Here is a 17037-nt window from a genome sequence, read left to right on the forward strand (position 1 = left end):
AGTATAATCATGTCTCTGCCCCTAACTAGCTGGCCAAATCTTTAAACATTCTTTGTGCCTCAGTTTCTACATTTGCAAAATGGGATAACAACTGTGTGTATCTACCTCATAGGGTCATTGTGGGAATATTTAAATTAAAACATGCTTGGTATTTAGAAGAGCACCCAATTTTGAATAGGCCCCTGGTGGTATTATCATTGCATCCATACAATGGAATATTATACAGCTATTAAAAGGGCTGAGATAAATCTGTATGTACTAACCTGAGAAGATCCTTAGGATATGTTAAGTCTTAGAATCTTAAAAAATCAAATGAATCCATTTTGGAAAAAAAAAGCATGCACACACACCCCCATATATGTTTGCATCACGAGGGAAACACACCAAACCATTCATAGTGGTTACCGCTGCAGAATGGATTGGTGGGAGAGGTTGAGGGCTTTTACTTTGGGAGAGGTGACTTTTAAAAGCAGTTAAATAATTTTACAGGGGTAGTACAATATACTAGTCTAAAAAGTTGTTGCCATTAATGGTTTTTCCATTTCATAGTTACAAGAATGGAAGAGACGCAGACATCCATGTGTTCAAACCAGTTAGAAGCAATGCACACCTGTCTAATTTCAAAGAATACACACCTGACCTGGGGTTTTTATAAATGAATCCATGTCGACCGACGGATAGTACAGAGGCCACTAAGAAATAAAGTCCTCACAGAATAATCACAAACCCTTCTCTCACAAACATTGTGTGGATCCAAATGAAATAACTCAGAGACAGCAAAAGAAAAGTGTCAACCTATCTGACAAACCACAGACTCTGGACACACCTTCAGAAAATGGGGATGAAGGAGAAGATTAGCTTTGGCTGTTCCGAGGTACCTCTAAGCCCATGGAATGTCCTGTCTGTCACTGTTTACCTGGAGGCATTGGGCCATGTGCTACCTTGATCTCTGGAGGGGCAGGGGACAAAGGTGAGCCACACATATGGTCAATCTTGTATTTGTGACTGAGCCCAAATAAAATGAGTACCAACGCTTGGGTAAGTGCCCCAGTTGGCAATACTCTGTAGATGTGGTCGTACACTGCTGCCAGGAGAAGTCAGCCGTCACTGACTCCACTAGGAGAGGACAACAGGCAGCCCGAACCTGGAACCTTGCTGGACTCTGCCCACATGTCCTTCCTGGCTGATTTTACCCTGTGTCCTTTCACAGTAATAAACTGCAACTGTGGCTTTGCTAAGTTCTGTGAGTCCTTCAGGTGAATTACTGAACCCGAGGATGGTCTTGGGGACTCCACACTTGCAGTTGGTCAGAAGTGAGGGGAGTCTTGGGAACTCCCAACTGTGCAAGAAGCCACAGACACACTCTGCAGCAGCACCCAGAGCAGCTTCCAGACCTCGGGCTCTCTCTGGGAAGCCTTACCATCTTGCTTTTCACGAGTTCCTCAATTGCACTGACAAGCTCGGCTGCACTCGGCGTTTCGGAGCTGGTGGGGCGGACTAATAACCGAGAAGAGGCCTATGGAAGAAGTTAAGAAAAAGAAGGGGGGGGAGGGGAATGCCTTATGTTAGTCACTGGACAGACAGTAAATTCTCCTGCAAACTTAACCTCTTTTTAAAAGTAATTCCAGACAAAAAGACCACAAGTTTGTCTTTGTTTGCATTTATTTAAAGTCATCCTTTTAAATTTACAATATTCTGACATGAAATATTAAATAAAACCTGTCTGGGATACATGTGGAAAGCAGACAATGTCTGTTTTTAATCCGCAGTCATGTAACATCATAACATTTTTCAGAGAGGGGACTGGGCACGGGAGAATTCTATCTGTAGCTTTTGCAACTGCTGGCTAGGCTATTGGCGAAGGAGGAAAAAAACATACAGAATCTGATCAATGGAAGAACGAAAGGCTTAAGGTCTAATGAGTGAATCCTTAAATAATCAGGAAACAAAATAAGATACTAAAAATGGCTTTACTGTGCTTATGGGGTTAAAAGAAAGAAATGAGAAAAAAAGGAACCAGGGAGCACTGACCAGACAGGAGGAGGGGGACGAGCTCACCATTTTCTGTGCCATCCACTTCCCCAATGATTAGTGCAGAGTACAGAAGATCTGTGGCCTCACAAGCTATCAGATGCCGTTTACGGCTAGAATCGGGGTGTACACGGGTGACAGTTAAGGAATCTGGGGGAAGGGCTACCAAGTTCAAGTTCAGTAATTGGCAAACACACCATGTTTGCAGATTACTTGTGCCATTCACTGACTGGAAACTAGAAGGGGGCGTAATATGAACCTCGCTTCATATTGAGGACAGCGGAGAAGCATGCGACACACAGCTGGCTGGCCTAACGATGCACGTCTCACAGCAGACAGGTACAACTCTTACATTTACAGCAAGGCTTTTACATATGTACATATGTGGATTCAGGTATGCACTTTGCAAAACAAATGTTGGCGTGCTCTAATGAAATCTGGAATGATGAGGTGAAAAAAAAGGAAAAAAATTCAAATGGAGAGGTAAGGAAACTGAGCCAAAACAGACACAGAACATAAATCAACATAATGCTGCAGTGGAAGTTTACAAAAAGAGAAAACAGAACAAAACAAAATATTAGTCACATGATAATATACCTCTGGGAACATCACTATAGATTTTTGTAAATGAAGAATTGCTGTTAATAATACCCAAGGAGGTAACAGAATAACCAATAAATGATTTAGCAAACAGAAGAATATAGTGTAATCCACTGTTCAAGTGGAGAAAAATACTCTTATTTGGTAAAGAATCAGGCCTAGCACCTCACTTTTGGCTAACCATCCAGACTTCAGAAATTTCAGTTTTCTGCTTTTAAGAATGGTATGTAGCTTAGGAGTTGTCAAATAAATGACACGGTCCCATTTCCTGACGAGTCCGTTCTGTGCAGTAGGGGGTGAGGTCCTCTCTCATCTCAGGTGTCACCCACCCCCAACAGTGTGGGTTATGCACCTCAGAGGCCCCAAACTCCAGACTCAAACCCAAGCTACACCCTTTAGCCAAGGCCCGCAGCTCCTTGACCGTACACTGAGTGCCACAAAGGGGGGAGGAGCGAAGTCCTGCAGAGAAGGGGCTGGAGAAATGTCTGCCTTAGGTTAAGGCTCATGTGTGATCTGCCAGGGCAGCTGTCAATCACTGGGCTGTGGCTGAATCCCGGTCAAAAAACAGGCGATTCAGCAAGTGATCATGATAGCACTGAGGAGGGATTCAGGGGAGGAAAAAGGGGAAGAATGAGGAAAACTGATGAAAACATATGTTTTATTCCTAAATGTAGCTATTGCCAAAAAAAAAAAAAAAAAAAAAAAAAAAAAATCACCAATCATGACTTCATAGCAAGGTTTTCAACACCTGAGAATTTGGAAGAGCATAATGGGCCAGGATGCGAGAGGATGTGCAAGCCAGTCATTGGGTTTCCTTTTTGATATTTTGGATTCTACAACTGGGATATATAAAGTAATTTATAAAGGAAGAACTCAAATAAAGGAAGAACTCAAAACAGCCACAAAAACAGATGGACTTGGCTTGGCGCCTCCGCATGTGTCCAAGGAGGAGTCCCGCGGCTCTGAACTGACCCCTGCACTCGGATGCCTACCCCCACCCTCCAGGGGGATCCTGATCTGTGCTGTGTTGGGAAAAGGAATTGGACAGCAACATAACGCCCATGTGCAGAAATGCCTACAGCGAGAACAAGGTGGCCTGATGCCAATGAGAGGGCAGTCACGCACATGGCTCGTGACTCCCCGCCTGCTCTCCCAGGGACCCCTGTCAGGACAGTAAAGATAATGAGCATTACTTTAAAAGTGGCAAATGCTGAAGCACCATTAAAATTGCACTGAACATATTTATACGAATGCACGTGTATGAGAAACTGCACATGTCGGTCTACTACCTAGTCTAACTGGACTTAGTTACCCACAAAGTTTTGGGGGTGAAAACCGATGGAATCTGCCTGGAAAAGCAGCATGTTTTCCAGGTGGCCCTGCATAGCCCCAGAGTCACCCATCTCCTGCAACGAGGCTGAGCACAGGAGCTACTGCAGGGCCCGCCCCTCTCCTGGCAGCGTAGGTTCCTACCTTGTCGTCCTGCGAGTCTGGCTGCAGCAGGCTGTGCTGCTGGATGGCCATGGGTGGGGGCAGAGGCACGGCGTCGGCCCCCTCCTCCCCTTCTTCTTCTCCACAGCTCTGCATGCCCGAGGAGGAGGACTTGGAGAGGGTGCCGCTGCTCAGGCCCTCGTTCCGGCCTCTCTGAAAGTGAACCACCATTCGCTCATTACACTCTAGGTCCCGACGGTCAATGTCAGTTCATAGAAATGAGCCCTAGGGGTTAACTGGAAAAATACAGCCTGGACTGAAACCCCGACGGCAGATCGCAGGCACAATCTCTTTCCAGCCCTGACGGTAACTGCTCCTTCCTTCCAGCAACCCAACCACCTTGCCTGCCAACTTGGACGAGAGAAGGGCCACTGGGTGTGTTTTTTGAAGGAACTGCCAATGGCATCTGTTGGGCTCTGAACACATCTCATCTTCGAGAAGCGAAAAAAAGAAAAACACAAAAAAATCTTCAAAAATATGAACCATAACCCTCATGGTGATTCGGGTCCTCTGGCCCACTTTCATTTCACTTTTGGTACCTTGCTAGAATAAAATTCATGCAAATAATAATGGTAATAAAGAAAAATGCAATCCAAGCTGCATTTTAAGAATCTGAATTATCTCATTAATATTCCTCTATTCTTATTTTTAGGAAAAATTTTTGTTTTTTATTTCTACTAAGAGGACACAGGCTCATCGGAAAGGTGAGGACGTTGTGAACCACACTCCGGCATAAACCCATGGAAAGCACGCCCGGGAGAAAAGCAGCAGAAAACCTGTCTCTGCAAAGTGCATTAAATGGCACAGAGCTCGTCCTTTCTCTCCATCTGCCTTTTCCTTTGTGAGTCCATGAGGGATCTGGGCAGGTCCAGTGAGAAAACACTCTGTGGGCCCCTCACTAATACCACCAGCGCTTTCGGCCCAACTTCAGGATCATGAAAGAATTTTGTTTAAAGTATAATTTAAAGCTCCCCCTTCCCCCATCTCACACAGAAGGAAATGAACAAAATTCCCGGCTGACCTACATACATTCATCTTTGATGACATGGGAATAATCCAGTGTTTACTACTGGGTTAGCAAAATGAATTAACTGGGTACTTTCTCCTCAGGACAGAGGTAAGTGTGAACATGGAGGGAGTGAAAATGGAGGACGCAAACCTCTCTCTAGCCCTCCCACACCGGGAACGGGCGCCTTCCCGCAGTGTGCTGCCACGGGTTCCGTGCCGACCTCGGCGACTGCTGACATCCACGGAGGACTGGCTGGCACCTCCTGGCCTTGGCCCCGGATGAATGAGGAGAGGTCGGAGGTGGCACAGCGCACACTTGCTCTAGAGCAGCCTGGGGTGCCCTGGACTTGGGAGGGAGGCTCCCAGTCCGCGGATGTTTTTACAGAAGCCACGAGCAGGTCCTGACTCTGTCAATCTGGGTGCAGCTCTCCCGAGCTCTCCCCCCTGAATCTAGCTGTCTGCTCACAGAGGACTCAGTGGGCTCAGGGACACTGCCAGGTGCCACACAACCCAAGGAGGGCGGCCACGGGGCCAGCCATCTGCCCACAGCCGGGGCAGCACATGCCGGCCGCGCGCGGGGGCTCTGACCTCCTCGACGGTCTCGTCCTGCGGAGTGGCGGCGCTGTCGTCCGAGTCCTTCTGCGAGCCGGCGTCGGCGCTCTTGCGGACCTCCCTGCTCTTCTTGTGCTTGTGCGCCAGCTTCTTCACGTGCCCGTCGGCCTTGCCGCTGCTCAGCCGCCGCACCGGGCTCGTCAGCCACTTGCGCAGGGTGTTGCCCGGGCGCTTGGGACCGGGGGAGCTCTGGGCCCCCATCATGTGAGGTTGAAGGGAGGCCACGGAGGCAGGAGGGCTGGCGTCATTGCTGGAGACGGACAGCGAGTCTAGGGGATGAGAGAGAGACAGCGAGTGACCAACTGGCCCACAAGTCCTCCCCGTGTCCAATGGAGCCGTCTGGCCCAGTGTGTGCGGACTCCTCAGCCTGGCCCAGTGTGTGCGGACTCCGGGGTGGGCTGCAAGCTGTGCCCCCAGGTTACCCTGCAGGTGGAAAGGCCGGGAGAAGGTCTATCCCTCAGGCACCCACGTGCTCTAGGGCAGGCTTTTCAGTGGCCACCAAACTTGAGCTAGAGATGATTTTTCTCAAGATGTACTGCTCCCTCCAGGGAACCCAAGTCTCCAATCCACTATCATTTTCACAGATTTAAAATGTCATTATCACTGACAATGTAACAGACATGGGAGGACAGCATGTTTAAGTTATTTTCACGATAAACAAAAATCAAGAAAGAACAGTTTAAAGAAGAGCTTAAAAAGAAAATTAAAAACGAATCCTGTTGGATAAATGTATTAGTCAGACTCACTCCCAATGAATAAAAGTACAACTCAGTAAATGAACATATTTGTCTGTGTGTGTAAGTGTATGTTTGACCGGGCCAGACTTTGTGACCAATGGCAGCCTTCTGGGAAGTCCAGTGTCAGGGGCCAACGGCATCTGGGCAAAGCTGGCCAGTGTCCTGGAATTGCACCCCGGCCCCCCGCTCACAGCCAGGCTTGGAAGTGACACAGGCATCTTTGCTCTCAGCCTCAGCGAAGTTACTTCACACGTTGGAGTAAATACCAGCAACAATGAACAAAACATTTTTTAAAAGAAGTATGTGAGGAGAAGTTCTTCCTCAAATCATCAAAATGCTATACAGAAATATGTCCATATGAATCTTCTCATTGGAGATCAAAAATGAAATAGTCAGCCTTGAGCTGAGGATTTTTCAGGAGAACAAAGCAGATTTAAAAACTCAGGCTAACACTGAACAGACCCAGGGAGGCGTCACTCTATAAATTAAAAAACAGTGACCTAGGACACTGGCCCCTTTCTGAATGCTCAAACCCAGGACTCAACCACAGTGAGACGGAAGAAATGCTTTACTTCAGGAAATGGAATGAGGAAGAAGTTCACCCACTATGCTTGTTATTTTCTGAAATCTTTTTTTTTTTTTATCCTCACCAGAGGACATTTTTCCATTTTTTGTTTAGATAGAGTGGGAGGGAGAGAGAAGTAGAGGGGGGGGAGAGAGAGAGAGAGAGAGAAACATCGACGTGAAGGGGACACATCGAGTGGCTGCCACTTGCAGGACCAACCAGGGCCGGGGACAAACTGCAACCAAGGTACGTGCCCTTAGTGGGAACCGAACCCGGGTCGCTCTGCACCACAGGCCAATGCTCTAACTGCTGAGCCAAACCGGCCAGGGCTTTTCTGAAATCTTTTGAAGTCTTAACAATAAATGAAAGTAAGTCACTGGAAAAAGTCTTCCATGCAGACACTTGCATTAGCTGTATTTACCTTGTGGCACTGCAGACCATTCTGTGACTCAGTCATAACGTACGGGAGTCAGTTCCTCCCAATCCTGGGATTGCGGTGAGTCACAGCATTCCCACTCCACCTCCAGATGCTCGGGCCAGACAGCAACCCCATCTAATTGCCGTCCTGTTCCTTCCCTGGCCAAGCCTCACATGCCAGAGGGTATAATCTTCCACCAACAGACGAGGCATTTCAAGCAGGATCTCTCATTCCTGAAAATCTAGATTTTCTCAGAGGCTGACTTTGGTTCAAACGGAATTAAACGGCATTCTGCTGAAGAGTACGAGCCCTTCCCCTCTATGTGTATGGGTATCTGTGTGTGCATGTACATATGTAGTTACACATGTTTTTGTTTTCTTTATTTTTAAATGAGTTACTAAAACATTTCTACACTGGTCTCACCTTCTTCAGGTGCCACGTGCACAAGGTAGGAGAGAATGACACCATTAAGCTGACACTTACAAAGTGGACACTTCTGAGGGACTTTCTCAGGAGCTGATAAAGGTCAAACGAAGGGGACATGGTCCCTCGCTTCGGGAACGCTCAGTGACAGCAGGAAAGACCAAAGGAAGAGAAGGGTTTGGATGATCCACATACCAGGTAATAATTTATAACTACAGCTGTTTTTAGCACTATTAGCAAGACACTGTGACATATTTTACAGGCATTTAATGTGCTGTGACTCAGAGCTGAGTCCTGTACTTGCCTCTGCACCGAGATGAATAAAACCCACTTCCTTCATGCGTGGAATCACATAACTATTACACAGGCAAGAATGGATACATGCGATAAGGGAGTCTGAACCCTCGGAGGTTGAGGAGAAACGGAACCGGGTGGAGTGATCACGAAGGGCTTCATGAAGGAGGCGGCACTGAAGCTGGTCTGATGACCATTATTAGAGAATGTAAGCTCCATGGTCAGGGGCTTCCTGTCTTGCTGCCTGATGCACTCCTATGGCCTTGCATACAGTAGGTCCTTATTAACTACCGAATGGACACATCAGAAATCTCCCCCTAGAGAAACAAAGCTGACTCACAGCCTACATTTTAAGGACAGTCATTTCTTCTACGTATATCCCTCAGTTGAACAACTGTACAAGACAAATACCTATGAAAGTGGTGCGTAGGTGGAGGTGGGTGACATCCAGGACAGGCCGAGATGGGATGGGGTGACACTGATGGAGAGCTGTTGTGCCTTGTATGAACTGGGGGAGGCAGGAAGAAGACTGAGGCCCATGTACTTTAATAAAACTAAATCAATTACAGGTCTTTTTTTTTTTTTATCCTCACCTGAGGACATTTTTCCATTCTCTGTTCAGATAGAGTGGGAGGGAGAGAGGAAGAGAGAGAGAGAGAGAAACATCGATGTGAAAGGGACACATCGAGTGGCTGCCTCCCACACGACCCAAACAGGGCCGGGCACAAACTGCAACTGAGGTACGTGCCCTTAGCAGGAACCAAACCCAGGTCTCTATGGACCACAGGCCGACGCTCTGGCCGCTGAGCCAAACTGGCCAGGGTCAATTACAGGTCTTAACACTCATAAGCACTGAAGGAATGGGGAACACCACCTAAGTCAACAAATGAACTTCACATGAACTCTTGCCTAAAAATGAGAATTTGGGGAACTGGCCTGGGAGCAGTGCAGCGCACAGTATGAACCCTAAGTGAAAGAAGGGTGCCTCCCAGAAATTCTGAGCTCGTCCCTCTGTTTAAGGCTGTAAAGCCACGGTCAGCATTTCAAACGTGATCCATCCTGACACATCCGCGTCAGTGATGCAGTTCCACGCTTCCAGCAAAACACACATTAGTACTTAAGTGATGCAGGTACTGGACAGCCTGCACAAAAGCCTGTCCTTCCTCACACTGTTCCTCGTCCTCTCTGTGAGCCAGGGCACAGCCAGAGGAGCAGACCTCCTCACGGAGGGGCAGGAAGGCTGGTACCTCCCAGTAAGCCAAATCATGTATTTCCATTGACATCTAGTTCTTTTAGATCGGTGCAGACTAAAGCTGGATCACATTTTACCACTAAATATAAAAATAGGTGGTGCTGTTGCATCTCATGGCACCGGAGATGAACCAGCACTTGGGGTTTTTTTTTTTAGTTTTGTGCTAATTTACATGCTTAAATTCACATGTACTCTTGCCTACAAATGAGAATTTGGGGAACTAGCCTGGGAGCAGTGCAGCGCACAGTATGAATCCTAAGTGAAAGAAGGGTGCCTCCCAGAAATTCTGAGCTCGCCCCCCGGCCCGCCAGAACCTGCAGGGTTACAGGAAAGTGAGCGAGCTCTTGGGCGGGGCAGCAGAGTGGGCAGGCATCACCCTGAAGGTGCAGCCCTCTCCGCCGCCAGCAGACCCAGCGGGCCTCACAGGCGGACAGGAGGACCTGCAGTCCATCAGTAACACTTTGGGGACCCCTGGCTTTAGGAGGACGATTCGCAGGGCATTCTAGCCTTGCCTGGGAAAGCAGCTGGTGACTGTACAAACCGGTTCAAAGGAAAAAGAAATCAGAGACGCGGTTTCCTAGCTTCTCCCTGTGGGCTCAGCAGCACAGGCCTTGGCTCACCGCACGCTGGAAGGCAGGTTCTTCCTCATCTGGCAGGTCTAGCGCTGTAAACGTGGCCATGGCCTGTCGGACCCTCCTGGCCCCAGAATCGGGGCGGAGCGGCCCCAGAATTGGGCGGAGCGGCCCCAGGTCAGAGCTCAGGAGTGCGACAGGCAAACTAATGTTCTGAAGGGAACAGCAGGTCTCTTCCCGAGCGGCCTGTCATCAGATCACTGAAGTGACATTATTTCACTTTGCTGGAATACTTATGACTTAGAAAAATGCTGGCAGCAATTATAAACTAAGAAGGGAATTTCTGTCAATTTAAAAATTATACCTTGAAAAACAATTTTGTTTCAGAAGTCTGAAATTTCTCCAACTGGCTCTAAGATCATCAGCTATTTTGTCCAGTGCAGACTGATACATGAGTCACAATTCTGGTGATGAATAAAAAAAAAACTGTCAAAAACAAAATAGATTTATTAAATGACTCCTCTTTCCACTTTGTGTTTAACAGTGATGCTCAATTCTTCATGCTTTTTGCCCAAATCAATGGACTGTAGTAGTCCATTTGTATGCTTTTTCCTGAGTTGTGATATAATGCATAAACCAAGAATTTATAAAAATTTAAAAAATTATTTAGATACAATAATTAACAGAATGAAATAAAATGCCTATTATTTTTAGGTATCTGAAGAACAGACTTTGCCCACTAGACCAACTGCTCTGTTGAAAATTTTAAATTCAACAACAGGTCCTAATGAAATCCAGTAGAGTTGAGGTCTGAGATGTTACTGGGCATAAGGTAAGTGTACATCACACCACACACACAGCTTTAGAAAGTCTCCTTGGAAGAGCTTCAATTACTGGTCTGTACCCTGGTGACATTCCCAGAAGAGGTCCCAATGGCTGTGTCTGCAGAGTCCTGTCCGCCCCCTTCCCCTGAGACCTCACTTTTCTGCTCAGAACTGGACTATGGGAGCTCAGGCCAATTACAGGAGTGAGCCTCAGGTGGAGAGCCTATGGCCAGAGCTTTACGTAACCATTACAGACAGTTCGTCCCCAGCTGAGTAACTCTCATGGAAGCCAGCCGTGACCTCGACTCCAGGCTTCACGTTGGAGGATGCAGGGTCCAGTTTGTTTAGAGCCTCAGGCCCAGCTGCCAGCAGGCTGCGTGGCACAACCTTGGAGCCTCATAGGTATATGTTGAATAAATGATGACGGGTGAATGAGTGAACTGGTGACCAGCTGCAGACTACTTCCCTGCCTCAGCACGCCGCCTGATGACGTAAGGCGCCACGTGAAGGGGAATGTCCTGACGAGGGGTAAACCCCCATCAGTTCTGAGATGAACTTAAAGTAACAGCTACTTTTAGTCAAGTTCTACATTTGTAAATTATTTGCTTACGAACAGTAATTCAGAGGAGATCAAGGCCATTCTTGTAGCGACCTGCGTGACGTGATGCTTCCTTGTAAGACAGAGCCAGGCTACGAGCCTCCTGAGGCTGGTGAGCACAGAGCACTGCCATCCTGCGGGCCCAGGGCTGAGCTGACCCGAGAATTACAATGAAAACTCCTCTGTCATTCTCTTAATGTCCCCTCAACTTCTACCTTTTTGGAAGAAAAGAAGACAGCTCAGGACTGCGCTTTCCAGTGCTCTAACTTCATGTCTGCGAGAATGCCGCAGCTCATGCCATGCCTTGTTTGGAAATGAACTTTCCTTTTCTCAGCCTGGGGTGGCTCCCCTGATTCAAGATCCAGATGGAAGGTCAATGAAGGATGTCGGAGGAAGTCTGGACTTGTCAAGGGTCTGAGTCTGAGCCTGGCTCTCCCACTCAGCAGCCGTGACCCCAGGCCAACATTTTGGCATCTGCATTTCCTCATCACACAGGGCTGTAACAGGATCTCATGATATAATGGGAATGACCAAGCTTTACACACTGCAAAGGGCTATGTATACATGTAGAATGGTTGAGGCCACCTTCTCCACGACTCCCTGGTCTGCCAGGACTTACATTGTATTTTTGCAAATTGTGTGTACCCAGAACACGAGGTTTGCTTCAATCGTTTTTGTAATCACAGGCCTAACATGCTCAGACATACTAAAAAACACTTTTAGATGTATAAAGGATGAATGAGGCAATCTAATTAATTACTTCATTTCCTTCCTTCCTTCCTTCCTTCCTTCCTTCCTTCCTTCCTTCCTTCCTTCCTTCCTTCCTTCCTTCCTCCCTCCCTCCCTTCCTCCCTCCCTCCCTTCTTGTTAATTGTCACCTGAGGATATTTTTCCATTGATCTTTTTTTTTTTTGACAGAATGGAAGGGAGGGAGGAAGAGAGAGAAACACGGATGTGAAAGAGACACATTGAGTGGTTGCCTCCTATACGACCCCGACTGGGGCTGGGATCAAACCTGCAACCCAGGTAGTGCCCTTGATCAGAATCAAACCCAAGACCCTTTGTCACTCAGGTTGTCGCTCTAACCACAGAGCCAAACCAGCCAGGGCTCTATTATTATTATTGTTATTGTTATTATTACTATTATTTTATAACTTGTCCCTTATTAAGGGGAGGAAGAAAATGTCAGCATAAAGATATACAATCAGAACATCAGAGTCATTAAAAACGATGCTCAAGTATGTATGAGAAAGTCACTTGTGATCTGCCTGAAGCCCCGAGAGAGAAAAATAAATTAAAGTTGATATCACCTTATTCTGAGGGGAAAACAACCCCAAGGAGATGGCTTCTTGGCTGAAGTTGGAGTTCACACAAAGTCCATGCTAGATTTCTTCTTAAAATAATGAAACAGCTAAAGAAAGGAAGGTAAAGCTGAGCCCTGACCCTCAGCCCCACACAAGGAAGAATTCCACCATGTGAACACACACACACAACACTAACATTGCTGGCTGAAGAGAAATCACCTTCTATTCCCAGATGGTAAATGTGAGGCATCTGTGAGTAATAAAGCACTTTAGAAAATATATATGTATGTATGAAGAAAAGGAAAAGGGTCCATATCCTGCTAGTTGCAGACGAAGAAGGATCAAATTTCATTTTAACCCTCTCCTCGTTCTCAGAATGGTAAACTCTTAAAGATGTTTATGAGTGTTCTAGAGTCAAAACGGGATTGCGAGCAGGGCCATCCACTGAATCACAGGCTCCAGCCTCTGCATCTGGCCGCCACCAAAGCCGCTCATGTCCCTGCAGGGCTCCCATACCCGCTGCCCCCTCCGCAGCACCCAGGCTCCAGGGGCAGAGATTCCTGCTGCTTGGTCTATGCTGTATCTTTAGAGTTTAGAGCCTGCCTTTACTTTCAAGTGTTCACTTTCCAGACTAATGGTCATTCCAAAGCAGCCGGCTGAGGTTCGATGCCACCCTGGTGGGTCCTGCACTGGGCATGGGTATCTTACAAGGCCTTCATTTCCCAATTGCGAAATGACATCCCTCACCAGGCGGCTGGGGGAGAGGAACCAAAAGGTCTTTGTAAACCCACAGCCAAACATGAAGATGAAGCAACACTCACATTTCTGCACTGAAACAGTAACAGCAAAGGCCAAAGAAGAAGGCAGGGCAGCGTGGAGCTGGGAGCTGTGTAAGGACCCATCTGGGCCAACAGGAGGGAGACAGAACAGCTGGGACGGCCAAGGCCTGATCCCTTTGGACGGCTGGTGTCACAGGGCTTCACTATCACCGCACGTCCGCTGTGACAGGCATCTCTCATTCCACACACTGTCAGCAAAACCCACACACACAGGACCCACACTGTTCGCGCCTCGTGTCTGACCAGGCACGGCCTCCGCACAGATGCACATTCGACACTTGGAGACTTTTCAATAAATAGCTGTCTCACATTTCAAATTCCCCTCTAGAGTCTCCAAGAACAACTTCAGCTAGTTCGTTTTAAAGAAAAATACTCCCACCTTTCTGGCCATTGTAGGTGTTCAAAAATATCTGTCAAGGTAACGAGGCTGGGATGACCTGGCTCCTACGCTCTGGCCAGGAGAAGCCAGCGCAGAGCTTGGCCCACTCCCAGCGCAAAGTGCTGACTTACAGCTCTGGTGGTAAGGACACAGAGCGATGCTGATTTATCACTTGTTGCACTGTGCAAGAGAAAGATAATCCAAGGACTCTTTGGGGCAGATGCTTCTAAGTCCAAAGATAATTCTATCAGACTACGTTAGAACAGAACGGGCAAGGCTCTGTCTTGTCGAGAATTCAATGCAGCAAACCACGTTTTTATTTAGGAAATTCTTCTACCACACCAGGAAGGTGGAAATCCGATCTAGAATTTACTTATAAAGCAAAGAGTGAGTTGTTAGTTTAGGATTGCTGACAGGGGTTGGTTCAATTATTCTAGAGCAAGTTTTTCTGAGTCAATGGTTGTCATCTCTACACTTTTCAAACTGAATTTTAATCTCCTCTTAAAGATTACATATAAAGTAAGGTAATCTGTAAATTATTCTTCCAGATGCATTTCCAGGGATCCCACTGCCTCCACCTGCTAGGTGGAGTGATGGACAAGGGAGAGGAGTAAGTCGAAGCTGGGCTCTGATTTGGGGAATTTTAGGAAACTAACCTGCCCAGATATGGTTATTCTTTTGGTGGTTCAGAATATAGAAGCAGGTCTTTTTAGAGTATTTTTCCAAATTTAAATCTACATCCTATTTGTGAATAAGTGACTGAAAACTGGATTGACTTCTAGTTTTTCATTCTAGTTACTGTACTCTTACATATGTTTCAGTCCTCTTCCTTGTGTGTGAATCTGTGATTCTTTGTTCCTAGGCAGACTACAAAGGCCTCAAGGTTGGAAGGCAGACTTGGACTGGACACAGCATCCTCAAGAGCTACTGCTTCTCTGCACATACCTAGGTTCAGGCGTTCCAAGCTCCAGGGCTTCGCTCTGGGCTGTAGCCGTCACGCAAGTTCATGTTAACACAGGATAGCATCTTTTAAAAAGTTAGAAGCTGCCTTGGCTGGTTTGGCTCAGCGGTTAGAGCATCAGCCTGTGGTCCAGAGAGACCCAGGTTCAGTTCCTGCTAAGGGCACGTACCTTGGTTGCAGTTTGTCCCTGGCCCTGGTTGGGTCATGTGGGTGGCAACCACTCGATGTGTCCCTTTCACGTCGATGTTTCTCTCTCTCCCTCCCGCTCTATTTGAACAAAAAACAAAAAAAATGTCCTCGGGTGAGGATAAAAAAAAAAGTCAGAAGCTGTACAGAGGCACCAGACACTAGTTTGCAGGATGGTAATAGCTGAAAATGTGGCAAGAGAATACTGGATGCAGATTTTATATGACTTTACAATTTGGTGAACTATTTCACAGTGGGTCCTTAATGCAAAAATGTGAACTCTGTGTTTGCTTTCAAATATGAAGTGAACACAGAAAACATGAAGGAGAAAGATAAATTTCCTGAGCTTTTTTTTTTTAAATAATCCCTCAATTCAACTAGAGGTCCTGCGTGGCCCAGGGCTCAGGCTGTAATGAAGAACACATGTTCTCTGCTGCCTGCACATTCGTGCACCCTGTGCAGCCCCTCCCAACTCACGGGGGGAGCCTTCACTAACAGCCCACCTCCTGGACCCCTGAATGAAAGAACACAGTGTAATCACTGGGATGAATTAAAACAGACCCAACTAGAAACAATTGGACTCAATGAGAAACCACTGTTCTACCTCTTGGTGAGGGTTGAAGGAGGGCGTGTGGGTGCGTGTGCACACACAGCAGTTTCCCTGTTTTGTGCTCTAGTCTTGGGGGCCATGGATTAAAAGAAAACAGCCTCCTCCACACCACCCAAGGGCGAGCACTACAGGCACGAGGTTTGTAACGGCCATGTAACTGAACAGGACGTGCCAACGGGGGTCACTCGGGCAAACGTGCTCGTCTACTCTCAGAGAGCCTCTAAATGCTGTATATGCTCAGGGGGGTCTGTGAGAAGTTACAACTTTACATAATCATCCGGAAATGTGGTACGTCAACAAATGTAAAACTCCGGACATCAGTTTTCCTCTCAAACTCACTGTTGTGAGGGGAACGCTGACCTGTCAGAATTTCTGGTCAGGAAACCATCATATTTCAGAGGTCTTTCTCCACTTGAATGCCATAACTTGCATTTCCAATAAAGAAATGTAAAGACATTCAATAGAAGATGAAAGCAGATGCACAACCCTCCGCACGGCCGACCCGATCAGTAGCATGTCCATACTGCCGAAGTGCCCATCTGAAGCCCCTGAGACAGGAAGTGATGAGGGAGAGTCACTGACAGTGAGTCACACAAACAATGGGTTAGTTTTGCCCCAGCCAGTGTACTCAGTGGTTAGAGCGCCATCCCAGCACCAAAGGGTCTTGGGTTTGATTCCCGGTCAAGGGCCTGTACCTGGGTTGTGGGTTTGAGCCCTGGCCTTGGTTGGTCGGGGCACGTGGGGGAGGGCAACCCATCAACAATGTGTCTCTTTCATAATGATTTCTCTCTCTCTCTCTGTCTCTCCTTCCCTCCCACTCTCTCTAAAAAAAAGGAAAATATCCTCAGGTGAGGATTAACAAAAAAAAAAAGAGAGAGAGAGAGAAAGAATGGGTTAGTCTTGATTAATATAAGACCTTTAACATAGATCTACTGAAATGAATTATCCAGGCCCTAAACAAAACAGGACCTGGCTCATCTGCTGGGTCAGGAATTGCTCTCGGTCCCCGTGGATCTGTAGATGGTGATAGTTTGTCACCAGGCTATTGGTTTCCAGAAAAAGATGAGCTTGGTAGCCGTCAGGGCTTGTGACCAGACTCCAGGAGGGGCCGTTCTACATCAAGAGGCAAGCTGGCCCCGAGCAAAGGCAGTGACATCCTCCAGGCACTGCTGGGGGCTCACCTACCCCACAGGCTTCCAGGGGCGGGGCAGGGAGACCCGGCACACGGGGCCAGCCACCCGCCAGGCACACATCCATACACTGTTGAAACCACACATTACCAAACACAACCACATTGCCCAGAATTCTCTTTTTATAAACTCTGTTTTATGTT

At 47.3% G+C, this 17037-nt stretch overlaps 1 protein-coding gene across 1 annotated transcript in view; it reads right to left on the reverse strand.

Annotated features, from left to right (window-relative positions):
- The window catches only part of TRIO (trio Rho guanine nucleotide exchange factor), a 342804-nt gene that overhangs the window by 36253 nt on the left and 289514 nt on the right, over positions 1–17037 (reverse strand). The window contains exons 35-37 of the mRNA XM_036280916.1: positions 5719–6011; positions 4105–4275; positions 1421–1516 (exon numbers count right to left, since the gene is read on the reverse strand). Of these exons, the coding sequence (XP_036136809.1) occupies positions 1421–1516; positions 4105–4275; positions 5719–6011 (560 nt within the window). The remainder of the gene's footprint in view (positions 1–1420; positions 1517–4104; positions 4276–5718; positions 6012–17037) is intronic.

Source organism: Molossus molossus, unplaced genomic scaffold, assembly GCF_014108415.1.
Source record: "Molossus molossus isolate mMolMol1 unplaced genomic scaffold, mMolMol1.p scaffold_m16_p_3, whole genome shotgun sequence".
NCBI lineage: Eukaryota > Metazoa > Chordata > Mammalia > Chiroptera > Molossidae > Molossus > Molossus molossus.